Source organism: Hyperoodon ampullatus, assembly GCF_949752795.1.
Source record: "Hyperoodon ampullatus genome assembly, chromosome: 19".
NCBI classification, from domain to species: Eukaryota; Metazoa; Chordata; class Mammalia; order Artiodactyla; family Ziphiidae; genus Hyperoodon; species Hyperoodon ampullatus.
The window spans coordinates 46,309,782-46,334,296 of NC_136932.1; the positions used below are offsets into that span (position 1 = coordinate 46,309,782).

Genomic DNA, 24,515 nt, shown 5'->3' on the forward strand with positions numbered 1-24,515 from the left:
TGCTGCACACGGGCTTTCTCCAGTTGCGGTGAGCAGGGGCTACTCTTCGTGCGGTGTGCGGGCTTCTCATTGCGGGGGCTTCTCTTGTTGCGGAGCACGGGCTCTAGGCGCCTGGGCTTGAGTAGTTGTGGCACACAGGCTCAGTAGTTGTGGCGCACGGGCTTAGTTGCTCTGTGGCATGTGGGATCTTCCCAGACCAGGGTTCGAACCCATGTATCCTGCATTGGCAGGCAGATTCTTAACCACTGTGCCACCAGGGAAGCCCCACAATATAGTTTTTAAAAGGAACTCACAATACTGTGTTTACAAGATTTTTCTTCTCAAGGATAAGTGTTCTCAAAAACTCTAAAGCTGTCCATTAAAAAAACATGGTATAACTGCTGTGATTAAGAAATGGATAAAAATAGTTGGCTGTAAGGATGATGAGCTGTGAAAATTAGTATTATTATCAAAACATAAGTAAAAATAAACCCATCTCTTTTACTACTTAGGGACCTTTTGAGTATTTCCCTGAGAGTGTAGGAGACTGACTGCTGTTTCAGAGACCTCTGAAGTCCGCTACCTTAAATAAACACTGACCTCTTAGCAAGAAGGTCCGCTTGTTAAAAATTCTACCAACAGCAACCTGAAAACGTTGTAATTTACCACTTCTTTCCAAGTATCTGGGCATTGTTCACTCATTGGGAAAGTCACAAGAACAGGGGAAAATGTTATCACTTGTGTTTGATTCTTAAAATATTTTAAACCTGAGAGAGGAAAAACTGGATGTTAAATCAGTGAGTAGTATCAGTCTCTTCCATTCAGCCCTGATTTCCAAAATGGAGAACAAGATTGAATAGCATTTAACTTATTCACTGGAAAAATTTTGTTTTTTCCTTCATGCTGTGTCATTTAAAACATTGAGATGAAAGTACATTAAAGAATGGAATGTAACATGTGCATGAATTCTGGAGCTGAGATGGGAGTGAGGAGGACCCTGATTTCGGGCTTATGTAAGCGGGTGGATGACGAAGCCCAGAGTTGAGGGTTGAGGCGTACGGAGCAGATAGAGCACTATAACTGGAGTCATTCTCTTCCATCTCACCTGCCAAAAAAGAAAAGCCTGGTTCTGTACTGCCAGGAGCACCATCCTGGCACCGGTCCTAACCTAATACGAGGAGCCCGCCTCAGTGTACAATTCTACTCCCCTTGTCCCCAGTCCTTTCCCTTCCACAATTCCTCATGAAATAGTTAAACCTCAACTATTTTGCTAGTCTAGGAAGGGGAAAAAAAGACCTAGTGGGGAAGTGAGAATGATTTAATAATAATAAAATTGTCAGGGGAAAACCATTATTAATTTCATTTTTGACATGGCTGAGGTGCCTGTAAGATACCCAAGTAGAAATTTCTAACAGACACCTAGTAGAAAAATCTGGGTATATAGGTAAGAGATTTGGGGTCATTCTCTTACAGTCAATGAGGCCATGAGGGAAGATGAGGTCACAGGAGAGTGTCCTGCAGTGGATCTTGGCTGCACATTGGAATCAACTGGAGGACTTAACAAACAAACAAAACCACAGCACAAAACTGATGCCTGACCTTGCCTCCAGAGATTCTGGGGGTGTGGCCTTGAAATTTCTGAAAGTTCTCCAGGTGATTCTACCAAGTAGCCAAGTCAAGAACCCTTGGCTTTAGAGTTGGATGAAAACCCAGGCCTGATCCCTAGCCCAGAGAACACAAACATGTGAGGATTAAGCAGAGGAAGGAGCCTGTAAGGGGGAGTTGTGGCCCCTAAAAGAGAAAAACAGAGGTGTGTTTCAGAAGCCAAAGAAAGACCATTTAAGGAAGGAGGGGTGGAGAGTCACTGCAGGGAAGGCTCTAAACGTGTCCATTTACTACCATGCTGCCTAGACATTACTAGAACACAGTAGAAAATGGCACCCCCCAAAGCTGTCTTAATTGAAAAATCCATGCAAGTGATGCATCCTCTTCTTTAATGTATTTTAATTTTAATATAAAGGTAATATTTAAAATGACAACCATAGAGGAAAAATGAAATAAAAACTCCAAATCTTATGAGCCACCTCAAGAGATTATCTCCATCTTCTGGATTCTTACACTTAAATTGCAAACAAATTGCAGCTGCTTACAGCCCTGACTTACCTGTTCATACTGATTACTTGCTGTAGAAAATTCCACATTTTTGCAATTATCAATAATTTTAAATTAAGAAATAAGGCATAAATTCCCTGGTTAGGTGGGCAGGTTCTAGTGGGAACAGGTCAACAAGTTTTCTCTAATACTTATCTGTGAAGAAGTTTAGTTTCAAAGTGTTATACGTGCAGTTATTTCTTAATGCTCTCGTGATGAAAACTAGTTTTCTTATTTAAGCATTATTGACATTAACAAGGCTTCCACATAAGTAATTATTGCACTCGTAGGTTTTCAAAAGTTTGTTGGATAAACTAATACTTGTATTGATTTATATGAGTTATAACAGTCAACTCCTCCCATGTCAGGAAAAAAAAATCCATTCATTTTGCTAAATCAGGAAAAGATAGGGAGAAGTACACACACCACCTACAACCCCAAGAGTAATGCTGCTTTATGTAGTCTCAGGGAAAGTATTCTGAAGTTAGGCAGTTTGGTATCAGGTCTTAGTCACACCACCCAGCTGGGGCTTTTTTAGCTGGAGGTACCTTTGGGATGACAGGGGCAGGAGGCAGAAAGGAAGAGGAGGGAGGGGTCAAGCCCCCTTGGCAGTCTGCTGCATCCGGAGCAGCTCACTTTTGTTTAATATAATGGACTCCATTATATTGATTTCACATGAAAATAGGATTCTTTGCTTAAAAAAAGTTTGAAAACCACTGGATTAGACTCTAAAGTCTGGAAAGACTTTCAAATTGCATATATTTAAAATCACAATATCTTTGACATCAGTTAACTACGTTTCCAATATGTTTTTGGCAATCTAAAGTCTGAGAAGATTAAAAAAACCCCACAGGGCCTCCCTGGTGGCGCAGTGGTTGAGAGTCCGCCTGCCGATGCAGGGGATACGGGTTCGTGCCCCGGTCTGGGAGGATCCCATATGCCGCGGAGCGGCTGGGCCCGTGAGCCATGGCTGCTGAGCCTGCGCGTCCGGAGCCTGTGCTCCGCAACGGGAGAGGCCACAACAGTGAGAGGCCCGCATACCACAAAAAAAAAAAAAAAAAAAAAAAAAAAAAAAAAAAAAAAAAAAAAACCCCACAACTAATTTCCTCAAAGATTGAAATGGAAATATAAATAGGTAATGTCTCAAAACTGCAAATTCAGGATACAAGCTGTACTGAAGAGAAAATAAAGGAAAGGAGTTGAAATAAAACAGATGACACCTCTTTTTCAAATGTCACATTTAATGTTTTCACCACTGTACTTCAAATCTACATTGTACAAAGTGACCAGTAAGTGTGCCACGGTAATTGACCAACCTCTGAGATTGTACCTTTCACACCAGTGTCTTCTTGGGCTCTTTTGATACTAAACACGTTTCTCATTCAAGTGAATTGAAATGCTTCAGTTGGGTTGATTCTCAGGAGCCTCATAAAAAAAAAACAAAGATATTGCACCATCTTTGTTTAGTAATTCAATGTTTGTTTCTTTCACAGCAAATAATTACTTCATTGAAGTTAAAACTTCCAAACATAACTTATTAATAGTCTTCAAATTCAGCTCAGATCACTCAAGATGAAAATACTCTGCTAAATACAGATAACTTACAATAACTTTAACAGTTAATTGTCCATAACACACACCAAGGTTTTTCCTAGACCAATTTTAAGACGATCCATTAGTATTCCTTGTACAGGTGAAAAACGATCTTCAATTTTCTTGTCTTTTTATTTTTAATATAAAAGTTGGAAGGGACATTCAAGTTTCAAGTCTCCACATTGAACTTAAAAAAAAAAAAAATAGTCATCATCAGCATGTGGAGGTAAACAAGCCAAGTTGTATAACTCCAGGAGGTAGAGGCCTTCAATTTGTATTCATATATACATATGCACAGAAGAATTCAGTGTTCCAACAGAAAAAAGAATTTGTCAAAAAGTAATAAGTTATTTACTACTGTGACATTTCAAGACTCCCACAGCTTTGCCTAAGGACACAAACACATTTGACATAATTCCCTATGTGCCTTTTTTTTTGTGGCTTAAATTTTTTTTAAAATTTGTTTTTGTCTTTTATTTATTTTTTTTTACTGTCCAGTGCAGGAAAAGTCTCACAAAATTTCACAGACCTAAAATGTGCAAGCTAGTTCTCTCTCTATACAGCAATGTTGGGATTCTTTTGAAATTAGCCCAGAAATGAATTATTTACACACATGAAAGATGCATGCTTGGGGGTTCTTTTATGTAAGAAAGAGCAGAAAAACTTCTAATAAAAATAGATTAAATATATATATATATATTTATACTGGGTAAGGAAAACAAAAGTTTAGTCTCTCCTAGTCACAAATTCATTCTCTCTACCAACAACATTGGATTTTAGACAGCACACATCACCGTCACGGCTCTAATGAGAAGCTAATTATAGGGCTTGATCATTAGGTGGCATGCCCCTCCCCCTCCCCCCTCCCGAGGTGCAGCCACGATCAGCTCACGTGGCTCCATGATTGGTCGCAGGCAAGGTTTCCAGATTCTTTCATTTTAGAGAACCCCAAATTTTCAGGAATGGCTCAAATATCAAAATGTATGACTGTCCTGTGTGTGTGTGTGTGTGTGTGTGTGTGTGTGTGTGTGTGTGTGTGTGTGCGTGTGAACAATCTCACTTCATTTTAAAAAAGAAAAACAAAACAAAAAACACAAAACCCCAAACTCCCAAATTTGGTTCAATTATCTTTTGTTCTGAGGTGAGCCATAACAGCTGCACTAAATTCATAAAACATGTGCAACTCTGGGTAAACTATTTTTCTTCTAAAAGCACAACCACTTTACAAGATTAAAAGTCTAGTAACATTTCTAAATATTATTCATATCATACAAGTAGTGGTTGTTAATTTAAAACTTCATTAGTACAATTACAGTACAAGCATGATTAACCTCCAGAATTGCAAATCCCAGACTCCAGTGGAAAGCTACATCACATCTTCAGTAGTACGTTATCTTCCACCGTCACTCCCACACCAGAGGAGATGGGGGCATCTCAGACGGCTGAGCAACAGTGGAACTGGAAGAGAACAGAGACACGGTGAACCAGTTGCGGCACCACAAAAGGCAACAGGGCAATTCACCGCTGCCTGTTTTCCCCCTTCCTTTAAAAAAAAAATGGTAAAGTCCATTCCTGGATTTTTATTTGTGTCTTTTCACTTCCCGAAAGGTGCATTTGTTCCAAATTGTCCATGTAAGGATCTGTATCTATAGTGAGGCGATATGGTACAGTAGCTAATGAGTGGGCTTGAAAGCAACACATCATTTACTAGTTGTATGATACCGAGCAAATGCCTTCATCTTTCCTCTCCTGGAAAGGGATGCTATCCACCTCATAGGATATTGTGATGAATAAATGAGATAATGTATGTTTTTCACAGTGCCTACTTCATAATATTAATGGTAGCTATTATAAATAACCTTAAAGGATACAGAATTATCCATTTAAAAGTAGCTTCTCAAAATAAGGTGATTTTAAGTGGGAACCTATCTTGAATGAGCCTCAAAAGCATTCTTTTATCAAGTTTTAATTGATAATCATTTAGCACTTGTTATCCACAGATCTGTTTTATCAGTTATTTCACATGTCTGTCTAATGTTGCCAAGATTATAGACTTGAGGGGGTTGTGTGTCACTTTGCTTCCTGGGGGCCCAGGGTAATGAATAACTTGCACCTGAAAGGTATTAAAACACCTAATTGACTCTTAGGGAAAAATATTAAAACAAAGTAATTTTAAACCACAGGGAAGTAAAAAGGCAACTTAACTCCTTCTTTCTACAGAAAAATACATGGAAGGAATGAAAGTCACCTGATTTTAAAAATTATAAACAAAAATTCTTGACCTTGGTTCAATAAATTCAATCAGCTTCAACACTATATCAAGGCCAATTAAAAGGGAAGGGAAGGGAAGGGAAAGACAAGCAAGGAGGAGAGGGAAAAAGGAAAGGGAGGGAGGCAGGAAGAGTGTGGCCTCTCAGATCAAAGCCTCCCTTCGTGCTGCTCTGTGATACCTGAGCCAGACCCTGTTCAACTTTTTCCTTCGCCACGGGCCCAGTGATAATCTTTGCCAACAGGGGGCGCTGAGAGGGCATTGCAAGGTCTTTTTTTTTTTTTTTGCTGTGGAAGGCCCAGCTTTGGTCTACCCAAACTTTCTGGCAAGTTTCTCTCCACCTAGCAGGCTCTTTGATGGATCAGCTCTGCTCACCCCTTTTGTAAAGTTTCTTCACCATCGTGCTGTGTTCCTGTGGCTCCTCTCCAAAAAGGTCCAAATCTTATTAGCCTTGGGTAGGGGGGCTTCCTCTAAGTTCTCAACTTCTCCCTTGTTCGCTCTCCCTCAGTCCAGAGGGAGTACTTGCTTTCCGCATTTGCTACTTTGGACTCTTCAGAATCCTCTTGCATGCCTTTTAGTAGTTAACCATCTTTTCCTAGTTAATGCTTGTTATCAAATTTTCCCTGTTCATATTACTGGGTGTGGTTTCTTTCTCCTGACTGGACCTTGATTGATACAAGGAGTTAGGGAAAAAGAGATGGAGGAGGTAAGGACAAAGAGAGATCAAGAGAATGACGCTTTCTAGATTCTGAAGGAGGTTTATAGCTCTATAACCAGTAAGACTATTGGTTTCTCTTTAAACAGGATACAACAGCAGTCCACCTATAAAATAGAATTTTCTTGCTTGCGGTTATTATTATGGTGGTGGGGATGGCAGTGGGAACTGAGACGACCATGTGCAACTCCAGGACAGTGGCTGCCACGCTGCTGGCAGAGGAAGATCCCCATGTACTTGACCAGGCAGCGTAATGGGCATCTGGGGAACTGCCAAGGCAGCCACAGCGAACTGGAGCTAGTGTAAGAACAAATGCTTACATTTTTAACATGCTTTTGACTAAGTCAGAACTCACAACAGAAACTTTCTGTTGGACCTTTTATCTATGTTATCTAATCTAAATAAAACCAGAAATATGCTGAATGACAAACTCACAATGGCATCCTTTTAATTCTAACAAGAAAGTCAGAATTACATCCATATAGTTACCTAATAAAGCTCTTAAAAGCAGCAGACTGAGGGTTGATGCAGAGAGGCACTCTGTTTCCTTTCTGCTGTTCCAAAATGAACTGATGAATAATTTCTGTGGAGAAAACAAATATCATACAACCCACACCAATTTGCAGGCCTGGGAGCAGTGGATTTTCAGGTTAACTCTAGTCAGCATCTGAACGGCATTTCCTAGTGGTTTAGTTAAACACACACGTCATCCATCTATCAGGCAGAATCCAGTGGAACTTTTCTGAAACCAAAATGACAGGTGCTGCTAAACATAGGCAAAACCCCGCACAGTGCCATTACGGGGGTTGGAAACCCCATGAGTGGGAGGTGTAAAATGGTCTATAAATTTGAGAGTGACTCCACTGGGTTGGCATTATAAATGAACTCTTCTAAATTGCTGGTAATTATTGCCTTTTTGAAAATCACTTAAAAAACCTCAGTTGGTATTTCGGTACATCGTTTCAGGCTGGTCACTTTGGGGACTACTCTCTTCTAAAATGTCCTAGAGCAGACACTTAAAACCACTCAGAATTCTGGCTGTCTTTACCCACCCCCGCAATAGGACATCGTGTCAGGAAATTTTATGAGCAGACTATCAGAAATCCCCTTCTTGTCATCATCCAAGGAATGATTCCCTCAGTGGATGTTTATCCTTTTAAAAACTCTGCATGTTATATAAAGTCCAATATGTATCATTCCATGAAATCACACTGAGTGAATACATATTAAATATACTGAGTCACTCTAAGTAAGTCAGCTTTGAAAACAAGAACAAAATGTTCATTCCTCTGCCGGACCTTCCCCTGGATATAAAATCAGTGTTTTTATAACACACACAGCTTTCTTGGCATATGTGCTCCGGACAAACAGCTGTATGCAAGTTTGTAAAACAAACATATAAAGGAGCTTTGATCTCCATCCAGAGCTCAGCTTTCCACAGCCACATAACAGAAAATGTTACCAGTCACCCCACCTGGCGGAAGGCCAAAAAAGCAAACTCACCTTTAACCTGTCGGACAGAACTGAGGTTCTTCTCAAAAGTGTCATCAAACTTGGGATTGGTGATGGGCTCAAAGTCACTGGTATAAACTCTTCCAGTAGAGGTGGAAAAGCAACATTTACACATACACGTGTGATATCGTAGTCGCCCTTCATCTAGGTAGGGGTGGGCTAAGGCATCCTTAGCGGATATTCTTTTGGACTGAAATCAAATTTAGAGACCAGCACATCAACACTGCAGATAAACATGACTGTCCACACAGGATCTTTCACGAGCCACAGTGACTGCTTTACACAGCTTATACTTAATTTATGGAACATCCTGTGTAAAGGGATAATTGCGGACGGTGAGGGTAAGAGAGTAATTGAATTTGGAGGTGGGTAACGTAGCAGTAGAGGGAGTATATGACGTGAGACAACAAACTACTGTGATAAACCACCATACGCCACCAGAAAGCACTTAGAAATGAGCCTGCTAAGATCCTGAAAAGTTCCTACCTTGAAATAGATATATGCAGGGTCAAAAATGACAAATACCATGACATTCAAATATGTAATGCTTTGGAAGGGATATATTTACATTTAAAATAACAGTTATATTTTCTAAATATGTCTCAGCATTTAGAAGAGATGTGATCATGGTGGCAATTTTACAAAGCTCCTTGAAACTTTTATCCTATTGGATACCAAATCAACTTGGGCAAAAGCTTATCTGAAAGCGGCTGGAGTTAGGCATCAGCTAATGAATGGCCTGTATGCCATGTTTTGATATCCAGCCCAGTGTGAGTATCAGCAGCCTGGGGTTTTCTGGCTCTTCAGATTAGAACATTTAATATACTAGTTTCAGGTTACATAAACCATAAACTTTTAAACTCATTTCTCCATGAAAAAAACAAAAAAGCTGTCCCTCCTTTTAGCTCAGTGGGTATGTAAGTACTACTGAGAGAAGGTGGATTTTAAAGGATTTAAGGATGACTCAATAGTAGAGAGTAGAACACAAACTGACACTTTGCCCTGCTTATAATATGATCCAGCACTTGACATAACACAACTAAAAAAAAGAAAACCATCTGCACTCAAACCAAAAATAACTGGATCACCGCAACTGGTTCTGGTCCCCCAAATAATAAAATGTTAAATATTTCCCATAAACCTGGATTCCCTAAAAACACTTTATCTCTGACTTTTTGCTATGCTAATGTTAAAAGGCATGTCATGACATTTTGGGATATGATAATAACAAGAGAAAGCTGCTGTTTATCCACCATGAAGAGATGAATGTAAGCTTCACAATCCTGGTTTTGTTCCTTTTGCTACTTGTCATGTTTTGTATTTGGTGATGCAGCCCTTCTGAAGTCTGACTCACTAGCACGCTTAGCAACTAAACTTTTCCTTTTCTTCCTAAATGAGTCCAACTATTCCCAGAGGTTCCACTGGGATCAAGGTCTACTGTCAGAACCAAAAGAAGCAGGACAGTACACCTTGCCTGGGTCTGGGCCCTTCTCAGTCTTCAGCATCTCTGGCCAGTCTCATGTGTGGGATTGAGCTCTTTGGCTTTTGCCCACTAAATCTGGTTATTGGCCAAGTCTATTTCTGTTTCTGACTGAGCATGGCCGATTGTATCCAAATTGGTGGCAGCAGTGATTGAATCTGGCTTTTAATTTTATCATATGACCATTAAGTCACTTCTGTTAGGTGGCAGATGTCAGAAATTGGGTCCCTGTCAGCTGCCACCAGCAGATGGAATCTGGTTTCACTGTTAGTCTTTTTTGTTTGGGAATTCTGGTATTTCCTGAAATTTCAGATGCAGAGCTGAAGAGATTTTGGTGTTTTCCTAACTATGGATGGCACGCTCTGTTTGTATGTTCCTTGTGCACCAATATGGGGTCCTCTAAAGTGTCTTACCTAAGAGAAGCCTTTGAACAAAAAGTAAATCAAATCCCTAGCATGCAATGATCAACTTTCATTTCTCTAAACAAATTAAGGTCTTTTTGGGACTTCTGAAACAAGGCTAAAGAAAGGAGACTCATTTTTTAAGGGGTATGAACACTGAAAAGAAAAACTGTCCTGTTAAACTGAGGAAAAAAAAATCACAAAATTTCTCAGATTTAATAGTGATGTTCTTTTGAAGGAATTGATGGTGCATAATTATGTCCTCTATGTCTTAATTACATCTCGTTTAAGTAATCAACATTTGTAATAGATACGGACACTTCACTTGTTTATATCCTAGATTTTGTTACTTTATCAAAATTGGCTCTTCTAGTTTTGAGTAAGTGATAAAATTTTCCATTTTACAAATATAAATGGATGTACTTTGTATACTTCTGAGGGGAGTTAATACATCATATTATGAGATCTCTTAAAATCCAATGGAGCAAACTCCTACTGCAACTGGCTTTTAGAAACAGTATCAACACATTAAAGACATATAAAAAGAAATGGAAAGATTTAAAAACATTATTCTTCCTTATGAATAAAATATTTTGGCTCTTTAGAAATTTTTGCTTGCTCAAGTTATAACTCAAAGATTAAAAAAAGCTTTAATTGAGAGTTAAAATAATACTATTACTTGATTACTAGATTACAAAGCAGGCAAAATATTTCTCTTAATTAACTTAGAAGTTTTAATATCCGGTATATAACTGTATAAGATAATTGTATACAAGATGACTCTTTGGACAAATCAGTCTGAGTTAGTAGTTATAAAAATTTAAAAACACCTGTACAAATAATGCTAACACAATATTCTCATTTATATAAGTTTTAGGTTTGTTTTCTCATAAAAAGCCTAATCATTTTGAATTTGATTTTTTTTCCTACTGGTTTTGCTGGTCAGATAAACTAATATTACTTTGTCTAAGATTATGGAATTGCAAATTATGTGTTAAACTAAATGAGATGAATCATAATAGGTAATGTGTTTCTAAAAAGAAATTAGTTTTTTGTATGCTACGAATCATAAAGACTTAATGAGTCAACTAAAATTTCAATCTCCTAATTCTTAGTTAACATTAAGACCTTACTAACATTAATTTGAGTTAATAAATGGTCTTTGGATATATGGACAACATAATTTTAATATACCTAGGCTCTTCATTAATACCGTATTGAGTAGCCATCAATAAACAGTTAAAAAAGATGTGCAAATACCTTTGGGTTAAAGTACATATGTATTGTTTTAAAGAATGTAAAAGAATGGGTGATGATAGGAAGATGTGTATGCAAGATAACAGTGTTTTTTTGTTTGTCAAGAGAAAAAAGTAAATAATTGTCTAAATTCCTAATAATTATTGTTGTGCTTTAAAAATATTGCTTGTGACTGTTTACTGCCTTTAGATAAATTAAGGTCTCTGGAGATTTGTTTAATGTCATCACTATTTTGAGGTAATAAAACCCTCATTTCTTTCTTCTTAACGTATCACTAACCCTCAAATTTAACAGGTTAAAACCAGAATGAAACATTCTTTAAAAATGGTATCTATTTCTAAATGAACCCTCAGAACTAGAAAAAGAATCCTTAATATCAATCATAAACTAAATTCAGTAAGCATATGTCAGAAAAATTCCAGATAAATCATATCTCCTTCTTATAGATAAAGCATATCTCTTTCTTATAGATAAATCTAATTTGTAACTATGACCACACCAAAGGTTTCATTTAATTAGGTGTGACATCCCACTGTTAAGGAATAAGGACTGCATTTCACATGTAGAACTGATGTCTAAAAGGCCTCCCAGGAAATATGCGTGGTATCCGCTGTACAGTTCAGTAAATTCCAGCCTTAGAGTTCCAGCCATGAGCTCCTGGCAGGTCAGGATCATAAATAAACATGGGATCTCAGAGAAAGAGGATACCCAACAGCTGTAAGTACTGCGGGAAAAACCTGGTACAGGTGAATTACACAGTTCCTCGTTCTTAATCTAAGTAGAACTAATAAAGAAAATAACGTATTTCTGACACAGAAAAGTAAATTTAACCTCAGCGCCTTTAGAAAATCCTCAATGGGCAGACAGAAATTACCTGTGAAACCTTAAGTTATTGTGCCTCTAGTTTTGTTAACCATACAAAAGGTCTTTATGTATTAATCAACATCTCCTGTTAGCTACGCAGATAAACTTGCGAAATAAAATATCAAACTAATGACACTAAACCACTAGCTCATTCAGCAAATTACGTGGCTGAAACTGTCTTTAATGGCAGGAACTTGACCACAAGGGACTATGGGAACAAGAACTGCCACTCTGTCTTGCTTCCCATATCACTAAGTACCTCACATGCCAAAGTAAACAAACAAAAGGAAAACAAAAACACCAACCAAACAAAAAATCCACTTTGCACCCTGAGATGTAATAAAAATAACTTGATCACTCTGATTGGTTCTGGTCCCCCAAATAATAGAACCCTGTTTCCCACAAACCTGGACTTCCTAACAAAACATTTGTATCCCTAATCTTTGTTATGCTGACATCTGAAGATAGTTCTGACCTCTGTGGATTTAATAATCATGTGAGAAAGTTGCTGTTTTCTCATCATGAACAAACCAATGTAAACTTAACTGGTAATTTTGTGGGTATTTTTCCCCTTTAAATACCTGTTGTATTTTGTATTTGGTGACTTCCATTTACTCTCAGCAAGTAAAATTTTCTTTCCTAAATGCTTCTGTTTTTTAGTCTTCTTTGACAACAGTTATTGGCATGGATGTGAATAATGAATATTCTTTGGACAAATGAATAAATGAAGAGCTGAACTCTGCCCCAGAAGAGTCAAGTCTAGAAATGGCATTTGGAAAAGCCACCATTTCAACAACCCAGAGTAAATATTTCCTTACGCAATACAATGGGCAGATTTTTTTCAAATAATGTTAAAAAAATTTTTTTTTCCTAATTCAAATTGGTGTCAAACTCCTTTTACAAATATTGAGATAAATAAGGATGGTACCGTTCCTTATCTCTCTTCACCTAGACTCTTATGTGTTAATACTCAAACTTCTGTGTGATGGGTGAGCATGATACACATGGAACTGGGGGCTGAAGTTTATCTTTTAAAAAGTCATTATTCATTAAAAAAAAAAGTCATTATTTACATTGCCCATCTATTCAAAGCCAGGATGTTTTTCTTAGAACACATATTTTTAATTCATTAAAAAGATATAAAAACAAACACTACTTACTGGATCAAAGACCAACATCCTGCAAAGGAGATGAACAGCTTCATGTGTAGCCTGGCTAGACAGGGTATAAAGTACAGGAAGAGATGGCTGTGAAAAAATAAAGAATTCAAATATGCAAGTGAGTCTTTGTGTAAGTAGATGTGGAATACAGCCAATTTATGACAAGGTAAGTACGCAGCTCAAAAGGTGTGTGCACATGAGTCTCAACTCAAAGGAAATGAGTATTCCCCTCATTAACCAGGCTTCAAAAGCAACAACTGTCGCTGACTTGCAGTGGCATATTTTATATTGCATGATTACCCATTGTAGGTCAGAGCACAGAAGAGCCTACGAAAAATGAAAGCTAATCCTGAAAATATGGAGCTCCTGTTAGCCTTATATCATACACGCTTTGGCAAGAAGGGAAGACCAAATACGCCCAAGGATGGGAAAAAAGAAGATTTAAAACCTTGGCTACATGCAAGTAAACTGTGCGAAGTAGGCATGTGAACTATGTCTTACGGCAACATTACCTTGCTAAAACACTAAAGGAGCCTTAGGACACTCGGGAATTTACAGAATCTTCTAAGAAAGGATGACACCACTTTAGCACTGATTACTCACTCAATAACTGTCTTATTTTAAGTGGCAGGCATATCCACATGCCTATATCTAACCTTCTTGCACTGAGGCAGGGAGATGACTCTAATGACCTGAGAAGCCACAGAGCTTATAAAGCTTTTATTTCGCTGCTTGGAGAGTCAGGGGATGAGCAGTTGAATGGCATCACTGCACTGTCTCTCACCTAAGTAACACTAAAAGGTCTCCTTGTATCTCAATCACAGGCCTAGAATCCTACTATGATAACCACTAACATCAAGTATTTTACATATCTGCCTCCTTCCCTCAGTTAAGCTGTAGAGGAAAATTCTACAAGAACAACAAGACACCTCAGAATCATCAGGAGGTAATTATTCACCATACAGATGTTTTCTTCAGGATCAAGAGTAACAGGAGATGAGATGGGGGTTCTAGTTTACTAACTAATTAGATAAATCAACATCCTGAATCTCAGTATCCTTAAGTATAAAATGAGGAGGTTGGACTAAATGATCACTGAAGTTTACTTTAGTTCTAAAATTGCGTGACACTTGATAGGATTACTATAGGTAAAAAGCATTATGTGCACAGAACCCATATATAGTTGGCATTTAAATATTTGTAGATGGGAATTCCCTGGCAGTCCAGTGGTTAGGATTCTGCACTTCCACTGCAGGGGGCATGGGTTTGATCCCTGGTTGGGGAATTAAGATCCTGCATGCTGTGGGGTGCGACCAAAAAAAAAAAAAAAACCCCAAAACCCATATATATATATTTGTAGACCAAGTTACTACTCCTTGATGCATTTACATGTTTTCCTGCTAAAAATATGTAAATCTATGGCAGCTCTGAAATTATTTGTATTAGTCAAGATAAAGGAGGGGGGATTGTGGAGAGCGTGGGGAGAGGCTTTAACTTACAATTTACATGTATTTTCCATAAGAACTTTTTTATTGTGTAAAATGAAGTAATTTGATATTCTTAAAAGATTCCGATTCTTGGTTTGGCTGTGAATAGCTGCGCTTTTTTTCACTGGCTTGTGAAGGATGGCAGCCAAATTCCAGTCAGTTTTTACTGACCAAAATGTCTCTCCATAAGCAATTCTTTTCTTTCCACTCTCAAAGTGAATCTACCCCTCATCCCATTTTTGTGGTGCAGGCAGGTTATAGGGAAGGGAACACTGGAATGAATACTAGAAGACGCGGCTTCAAATTCTAACTCTGCCATCACTAGACTCAGATAAGTCACTTGAACCCTGGCTTTCTCATCCATTAGACTGCACAAGTACAGACCTGCTTACCTACCACCACCACTGCTGATCATCTAACATCCACCAAGTGCCAGACCCTGAGCTAGGTGCTGGGACAACAAAGATGAATAACACCTCTCTGTGGCCAAGGAAAACATATAAACAAACAGTTCCAGAGGCCATTGAATAGAGGATATAAGACAAATTAGAAGGCAAAACTTACGACTCAAGGACAACTGGGTATGGGATGGGGAGCTTGTGATAATCAAGAGTGGATGTTTAAGGCTACCTGAAATTTTTAAAATCCACCCCCCCATATTATCTTTCTTTACAGAAGTATACCCCAACAAATACACTAAAAATAAGCCTGTTTCACTTCAGCCTAAACAGCCATCTGATATGCTTTCTCCCTTCCTGTGTTTATATTATATATGCAAGTTAAAAAGAGGGACAGAGAAAAAGAGTCGGTTCAGTCATGCCGGTACCTCTCTAGAATGACACCTATTAATAATTTAGCATTGGCTCCACAGGAAAGATGCAATACTAGAAATGCTGCATTTCTAATTCCATTTTCTTCCCCTCTAATTTACCAGCCATGATGCCCGGGCAAGAGGCCCTAGATGGTATATGCCACAGTCATCATGAGGCAACTGCAGAGCGTGGTCACCCCGGCAGCATGGGCCAGGCTGCACAGGGCCTGTTAGATATTCCTGATAGTCTTCACCCAGCAGCAGAGAAGCTGAGCTCCTCAGTCAGCAGCGCTGAGTTGCACCATGCGCAGTGCACTCTAGTAAGCATTTTTGGGGTTATACAAAAGAAACCCCCAATTGAAACATAAGAAGTTTGAATTGAATGAACTCTCTACCGTACTCTGAGTCTCTTAACTGTAAGATAAGGTCCCTGTCAGGGGACAGGACCATTTTCACCTCAGTGAAAATATTTTACCTATTTCTGATACAATTAGCTGAGAACAATCTGAGGAATGATGAAGATCTAAACCTTTTAAGAGATGAACAAAGGGACTAAGGGCTGATAAGAGACTTTTCAATCCTACCAAAACGGCAGTGCCTCAACAAGTATCTGCCTTAATAGATCCCTGGGCCATGGCAGCTAAGATTTTGAGTTGCGGAAAATAGACAATAAATTAAAAATGCTATATAGTGTTCTTGTGTGCCCCCCGTTTCCTGACTTTAAGGGAACCACTCCCTTTTTCACTCTCAAATCAAGTGGTTTGGCTGGGCTTGATTTCAATCTCTGAACTCCAAGGATGGGCATCTGACCCAGACCTGGCCAATGATATGGTATATTCCCCTGAGCACCACGACTGGTTCCAGGATGGGCACACAGTTAATACAGGTCAGGAACATACAATGGAATGGATAAGCTAACACGCACCTCCAATCCTTTTATCCCTATCTACCTTTATTAACTGGGATAGAACAGACCCATTTTTTTTTAGCTTCTCTTGCCATCTCAGAGGCCACACATCACATAGTTCTGGACAATGACATATAAGCAAAGGTTTGCTAGGCAGGCTTCTGGGAAAACTTTTGCTTTCCTGATAAAAGGAACAAATAGTGCTAGTGCTCCCTCTTTCCTCCATTTTTTTCCTTTGAATATGGATATGATTTCTGGACAAGCTACAGTCATTTTGTGACCATGAGGTAATAGGCAAGAGACTATGAAGTCAATATTCTAAAGATGGCAGAGGAGAGAAAGAAAAAAACCAAATCCTCTATGACATAATTGAGCTGCTATGCCATCACCAGACTGCCTACCTCTGGGACTTCATGATATGAGGAAAAAAATAAACTTCTATTTCTTTAAACCATTGTAAGCAAGGTTTTCTATTACTCATAACCAAATACATTCCTAATGGAATCAGAGACCTTCCAAATATTTTTATGGATCTCTTTGGGAAAGCTCTTTCCTGAGGATTGATATGCTAATAGAACGCAGGGCTGGACTACTGGTTCCATTTTTGCAAACACACGGGGGAAAGCCCATCTGAAAATGAAGCCACCACATAGGAAAACAGAACAGAAGAGAGTCAGATTCCTGGCATGAAATATCACTTGACTACCTGAATCCAGCAGAGCCTGAAGTCAGTGGTAGCTCACAACTTTTCAGTTATATGAGCCACTAAGTTCCCTTTTTTGCTTAAGTCAGTTTTAACTGTCTCAGTGGAAAGAGTCCTGACTCATGCCACATGCAAGTATGTATACTAATCAACCAACACAAGTATATTAATTTGAGGCAGTAATCTGTGACTTTAAGAAGATAGCCAATAAGGTTCTCCTGTGTATGTATATTTTTTAAAAAGTCCCAACAAATAATAGTACATATTTCTTCTGTTTGTACAAATTATGTAAATAAATGCATAGAAAAATATGTCTGCAAAGATACTCTAAAATTAATCCAGAGGAGACTAGGATGGCGTGGGGGTTGCTATGGATGACTAACTCTCTGTAAAATTTTTATTTTACATGTACTCACGTATTACTTGCATACATACCACAAAATTTTTAAAAATTGCTTTGAAGGTATATGTGCCAGGTATTGATAAATTAGTTTAATATTCCTGATACTAGCCAGTAAACTGAACATAACAGATCTTGTTAGTTCTTTCTATTTATATAGAACCTTCCTCTAGGTTAAGACTTACTGTGCTCTTCTAAGGGAGTTAGGGCCCAAATGATTCTATACTTCTAAACTAAATGCAACAGAAGGACATAACCAGCAGGGGGCTATTTAAAATACCAGCACCTACATCTCTAGTAGTAAATCTACATTTACTAGTTCGGGCTGGTTTTAGAAGATAACACACTTTACCCATTGCCCTTTTTGCCTGTGAAAATGGAAGCTCTGGAGTCACTAGAATCACAGAGAGGGAACCAAAAGGGAAAGGCAAGGCCTTGACCAAAATGTCTGGCAGGTAATTTGAGAGGACTGTCAAACTCAGTCTGTCATTTGGTCTATCAATTAGATCAACCAGATCTTCTAATGATCAATCAGATCATCTAAATGCCCAGTTTAAAAGAAAGCAAGGCAAAGCCCAGGAAAATTAGTTGCCGAGTCTTCCTGTTCAAGCCTTCTCTCTTCTGTTTCGGTTTGTTGTTCCTAGGAAAAGTATTCCCCTTACTCACTCTTCACATCATTAAGCTGTTTTGTCCAAAGGAGATTAGGAAAGTGCTTCTAAAAAATGCTGCTAAATCGACAGGGTGGAGATAATAACCATCTTGTCTTTCTCAGCAGTGACTTGGCTGGTTGCAAGTAATATTGATCAGTGCAAATCTGGCAATCTCTCTTCATACTTCTTTTCTAACAACATTCACATCTGATTCTGTGTTAGTGGCAAGAGTGCAATAGAAACAGCTTCACATTCCTGGCTGGAATAAGAGATACCAGGTATTTCGGCTCAGTATGTGGAAAGGATATCTTGAGTATACATGCACTAGGTTGTGGTACTGAGGTCAAAGCTCCACCCCCAGTAACTTTTCCCGGACACATCAAAAACCAGGAGACAAAAGCCAGGGGTCATTTATTAGCAAAGGTGCTACAAAAATATTTACTTTTTCCTATAGCATTGGGAATTACTATATTCTATTGGGTTTGACAAATATCTTAATATTTTCTTACTTATGGCCATGACATTAAAAAAATTAATAAAACCTACAAGTAATGCTTTTGTTTAAAAATTCTCATTTCATTATTCTGTTGGAAGAAAACTCTGCCCAAACAGATGGTTACCAAATACAGAGCCCTCCTTCTCCTCTTACCTGTTTGTGAGGACCCCTGAGTATGTGTGCCTTCGCACCTTCACAAGCTGTCCTCATTGCTTCCAGTGATGGGGTGCCCAAGAGATCTGTGATCAAATCCAACTATGAGGAAACACGAAGTATAGATGGATAGTAAGCGCATGGAAACAACATTTCATTACTCTTAAATCACAGTGTTAGAGATGAGGACCAAATTTGGGGGAAAAAACATTAAGGCGACGTCCAGATTAACTGGTAGGAGCCTCTACGTTCACTTTCTGGCCTTTTTTTAAAAAAAAAAAAAAAAAAAAAAAACCAAACAGATAAATGTTTGTTAGGAATCCGTAAGATACAAATAGAGAAAATAGTTTTGGCAAGCGTGGCATTCTAAGGCTATAGTAATTTAGGGTCTGCATCTGCCTGCCCTGTGTCTTGATACCGCAGCCTCTATGATCCTGGTAGAAACGAACTGCTCTCTCGGTGATGGCTAATGACTGTTCTGTTCAAACAGCTCATCAATGGATTCTGATGCTTCAAACGGATTCAGGTTCATCAAGGAGCTAATCCAAACCAGGCAGCTGTGATTTAGTAAATACTCAGAACATTCACACCTGAAGTAAAAGCTAAGTTTGGGCCAGTGCAGACCCTTTACATTCTAGTTATGCTAGAAATCTCTTACACTGGCGAAAAACCGTGTGATTTAGAAAACTATGACACCGTATAAGGCCACACCTAATTAGCTGTGCACGATAAAGGAGACCAATAAAAATGGTCTTCTCACAAACAAGTCTTTGTAGATAGCAAACTACCTTAACAATTTTCTTTAGTGCTATGATTGTTCTAATTTCATAACCCAATTAGCAATAACATTTCATTCTAATTCCTCCAGGATGGAAAATTCTTATCCAGCGAATGCTTATTTTCCTGGTTCTGGGGTTGCCAAATACAAAGCACTATTTTCTGCACTTAACTAAGCTATGGGGTAGCCATCAGTATCACTGCCCTCCAGGATAATAGAGATTCTCAAGTAGCTTGTTTTGCACAGAATAAAAGATCTCTATATAAAAGCTCTTTGGGAAAAGTGTGTTGGCGATACTTTTGGACCTCTAACAACTACACTAAAGGCCGAAGGAAATGACTGGCTCATGAAAACAAATGGAAGTATTGAGAAAGTTGTCTAAAATGGGTCAGACCTATGGATGAGAAACATTTTTATGAAGTCTGCTGGTACTACAGGACATAGGGTATTTATTTCTCGAAGATAAAGGAGAAAATGCTACAGAAAATATCTACTTCCATTTAGAAGTTAGGCTCTTTTTTTCATTTTAGATCTTGATTTCTCACTCCAAAATACACTGATGACTGATAGATGTGAAGGAGACTTCAGTGGCTACATCACACTGGCAAACTCAAGACCTATGTTATCTCTCTAGAAAATGAGATATTTGAATCCCATTCCAGTTGCTTCACACTTTCCTTTGTACATTCTTTTCAGCAGCAACCCAAGATCCTTGTTCAATATACAGTATTTGAACAACATCTTAATTTTTACTTAAGCTTTTCTGTAATGGCAGCTTATGTCCAGATATGACATATCATCTTACAGGTAAGTCTGTTAAACTCTACCTTCTAAAGAAATTGAACAGTAAAGTGAATATTATCAATAGTATCCAACATTAGATTATATATGATAATTTTTTATCACCAGGATCAATTTTAAAAGATGTAAACTTAAACAAAAAGACTGAACGTATAGCAGAGAAATAGATTTAAATGTTGATCAGAGCATATATAGTTTCTAATGTATCAGTTAACAATTCCTGGTAGATAGAGCACAAAGGAAATGATTTCATTTTTGGTCAAGTGCATGAATTATTTACAAAGATACACAATAGTTAGGTTGATCTTTTAAAACGTGATCAATCAAATCTTAACACTCCCTTGCTCAAAACCCTTGCTCAAAAACAGAGAGCTTTCCATCACACTTTGGATAGAATAAAATCCAAAGTCCTTATCAGGTCTCCATGGTCAGGCTCTTTCTCTCTGACCTCATCTCTTACATACTCTTCCTTTAATCAAGCCATCCCTCCAACACCCACACTTGCTCCTGCCTCAAAGGGCTTTGTTATGCTGGTTGTCCCTTTTGTCCCAGGTATGCTCCTGGCCTCACCTCCGTCCAGGCACCTTCTGGTTGTCCCTTTCCCCGGAATACTTCTTCCCGGTATCTGGCTGCCTCATTTCACTTGGGTCACTCCTCAAATGTTATCCCTTCAAAGAGTCCTTCAGCACCACTCTGCTCCATCATCATTCTCTGTCCCTAACCTGGTTTAATTTTTTTCTTCATAGAATTTATCACTACTTGGGATTATATTTATTGGTATACTTATTTTCTATCTCATGTGAAAGTTTCACAAAGCTTTGTCTTATTTATGGCTGTATCCCTCACACCCTGGCATACCACCACCACCACCGTCGTAACTGCTAACATTTACTAAGTGCTTACTAGACCCCAGGCCTTACTTTCAGCTTTACTACTTCATTTAATCTGCACAACAATCCTCAGGAACAGTTTAACTTGCCCAAGACTTGACAGATAGCAAATGGCAGAGCTAGGATTTGAACCCACCACTTTGATTCTACGGCCTGACTCATCATTGTTACGTTATTCTCACGCAAACAATATTGTTAAAATTTATGAATAAAAAATACTTAGGAATTACCCCAAAGAAACTATGGGTAGTGATGAATTAGCTATAAAGACAGACAGTTAAAGTATAATATCAGGAACGGTTTCCTAAAGCTACAGTTTAATCAGCTCCTGATGTTCTCTGCCACATTTAAATATTTTAGCTCAATAAAGGTTAGAAAGGGTTTCTAAATGTTCATATTTAAAGAAGTCAACACTTAAAATTTATATTCTAAGCACAAAGTGTAAGTACATTAAGTCACCAAATACATTTTCATGTCAGATCCATTCAGTTAGAAAGAACAGAGGCCCTCTAACCACTGAAGATTACACCTGTGCAAACTGTTACATCGGAGTCTGCTGCCATGCATCAATGCGTGTAATAAAGTCAACATTCCCTCTAATAGGCTCGTAAGTTGCAAAATCAATATCTCTGTACTCTTCAACTGCATAACTTTCTGAATTTTAAGTGAACTTGAATTTGTTAAAAGCAAGTTAGACAGTACAATGAATAAGCCCAAGACGTGTGCAAGATGGCTTTTCCTTTAAATCTGTAACAGAACTGAAAAGCTCCTAAAGCCTAAAGTGAAATCATACCTGCTGAATGGGACTCTGTGCCTGAAAGAGTATTCTTCGTCCTAGTAGTTCTGCAAAGATACATCCGACAGACCAGATGTCAATAGCATTGCTGTAATGACGGCTGCCCATCAGGATTTCCGGAGCCCGATAATACTGAGTAACAACTTCCTGAGTCATGTGACGGGATTCATCTAATTCTTCCACTCTGGCCAATCCAAAATCACAAATCTAAATAGAAAAGATTATCAAAATAGTGTCAAACAAATATATTTACAAGTGAAAAGGTAAAACAAAATAACAAAAAACTAAAATCTTGATAGACCTCTGAACTTTGAAAAGTTTTCAATGATATAGGCAGAGTATATTTGTGTCAATATAATTTGATCTTATTTGGATGAAAGGGAAGAAAAGTCTCAAACTTCCATATTTCTATATAAAATGATGTATTATAAAGATATGTTTTCACTTTTCATGTTTTCAACTGTAACTAACTAAACAAACAAAAAGCAGCTGAATGCATACTTCTAGGTTTAATGAACAAATCAAGCTAATTTATTTTCAAGGCTGGCTTATGGAGGAAGAAATTACAAGGAAAATCTTAAAGACCTCCTGAGCTAACTATGTTCACTATCTTTTGTTTGTTTGTTTTTGGCCACACCACATGGCTTGCAGGATCTTGGCTCCCACGACCAGAGGTGGAACCTGGGGCCCCGGCAGTGAAAGCGCCAAGTCCTAACCACTAGACTGGAGGAAATTCCCATATGTTCACTATCTCAATGGAATATATATAGTAAAATTTCTTTAAAGCTATGGGTTTCAAATGGAGTCCTGCTGAATCCAGTTCTGAGGAGGTACTTCAGGAGTTCTGTAAACATTTTACCTAAACTTCACATGTATCTATTTAAAATACACACTCAAATGTGTGAGTATGTCAAAATGTAGCACACTGTAGAATACCAATGCTAACAGGTTCCTTCATTTCTTCACACCATAAACATTTAATTAATTGAGTGCCTGTTATATTTTAGACAGTATGCTAGAACTTGGAGACATAATGGTAAATGAGAAAGATTGGTTAGTTTACATGCAGACCTAGGAATAAATCTTTTCTTGCTCTTTCTGTTTAAGTGAAAAGTATTTGGAGGTTGCAAGGTGAGCTGTCAGTAAATAGCAGCAGTGCCACCACCAGCAACTTCTGCTTATTTTCAGGAATTAAGATTTTCTTGATACTGGGCAACCAAAACAAAAACTGGGAGCACTGAGGATGAGATAAGAGAGGAATGACCATCTAAGTTCCAGTGTTCTCACTGATGAACTCTGAGTCAGTATTATAAGGGACAAAATAACACTTTTTATCTGTCTTCTAAGTTGAGGTCCCAGCATAATATTTCATTTGAAAAAAGGGTCTGGAGGCTTAAAAAAACTTGAAAACCACTGCTTTAAAGAAAACAAATTTTACCCCTAATTTTTGGTAATCCTCTCTTTTTATCTTGAATTGTGCTATATCTGGTCACATCAAATGAATTCATGTTTGTAGGTGGGGATGAAAAAGTATAAAGCCAACATCTTTAAAACTTAAAAATGAAAGTAAATTTCCAGACCACACAGAAAAAACTATACCAAAAAGGAAAAAAGGCATATGTTGTTTATCAAATCCTCCCAAAGGCCAGTGTTCAAATAACACATAATCTTTAAACGCTCTATTACTTGGCAAAAAAATTTTAGGATATCTTTTAAAACAAAATAAAACTAAAGGAAAGGACTGAAATCCACTTTACTTTTCTTGTATTTATACTAAAAAGAAAAAAAAAAAACAACCAACCACCTACCCAGCAGAAAATGTTTTCTCTTATAAAACAGATCTGGAATCATTTTTGGCAATTTATCTGGAAGACAGGCTAAATTCAAAGTAAGAAGCTTATATGGTCAGATAACCAAAAAGATATTCGATTTCCAGCAAAATTATCTGTTTTGTGCCTAATAGTAAACAAAATATATTCACAATCTGAAAGGACGTTAATTTTTAAACAATGTTTTATCATCATTATTTTCTATGCATTTTTACGTTTGAGAAGAGAGAATTACCATCAACAGACTGGCACTCTACTCTGGGTTTTAAAAGTAGGCTGCTAAGACAAGTTAAAGGAACGGAGCAAAATTTCAATTTGTTCTGATCTGTATGTTGTTTATTCATAAATGACATTTTCTTTTAGTTATTCATGTAGCCAGAGGTTACAACACCGTAACAATTTGGAAAATGGACTGCAAGCAGTTAATGGCATC

The 24,515-nt window shown here is 38.0% G+C and overlaps 1 protein-coding gene across 1 annotated transcript in view; it reads right to left on the reverse strand.

Moving 5' to 3' along the window:
* Nucleotides 1-3,359: 3,359 nt before the first annotated feature.
* NLK (nemo like kinase) overlaps nt 3,360-24,515 on the reverse strand; it is a gene marked incomplete at its 5' end in the record, with an annotated part of 154,245 nt that continues 133,089 nt past the window's right edge. The window contains 7 exons of the mRNA XM_079726102.1: nt 3,360-3,555; nt 5,055-5,181; nt 7,197-7,290; nt 8,211-8,409; nt 13,382-13,468; nt 18,989-19,090; nt 22,251-22,460. Of these exons, the coding sequence (XP_079582228.1) occupies nt 5,127-5,181; nt 7,197-7,290; nt 8,211-8,409; nt 13,382-13,468; nt 18,989-19,090; nt 22,251-22,460 (747 nt within the window). The 3' untranslated portion in view covers nt 3,360-3,555; nt 5,055-5,126. The remainder of the gene's footprint in view (nt 3,556-5,054; nt 5,182-7,196; nt 7,291-8,210; nt 8,410-13,381; nt 13,469-18,988; nt 19,091-22,250; nt 22,461-24,515) is intronic.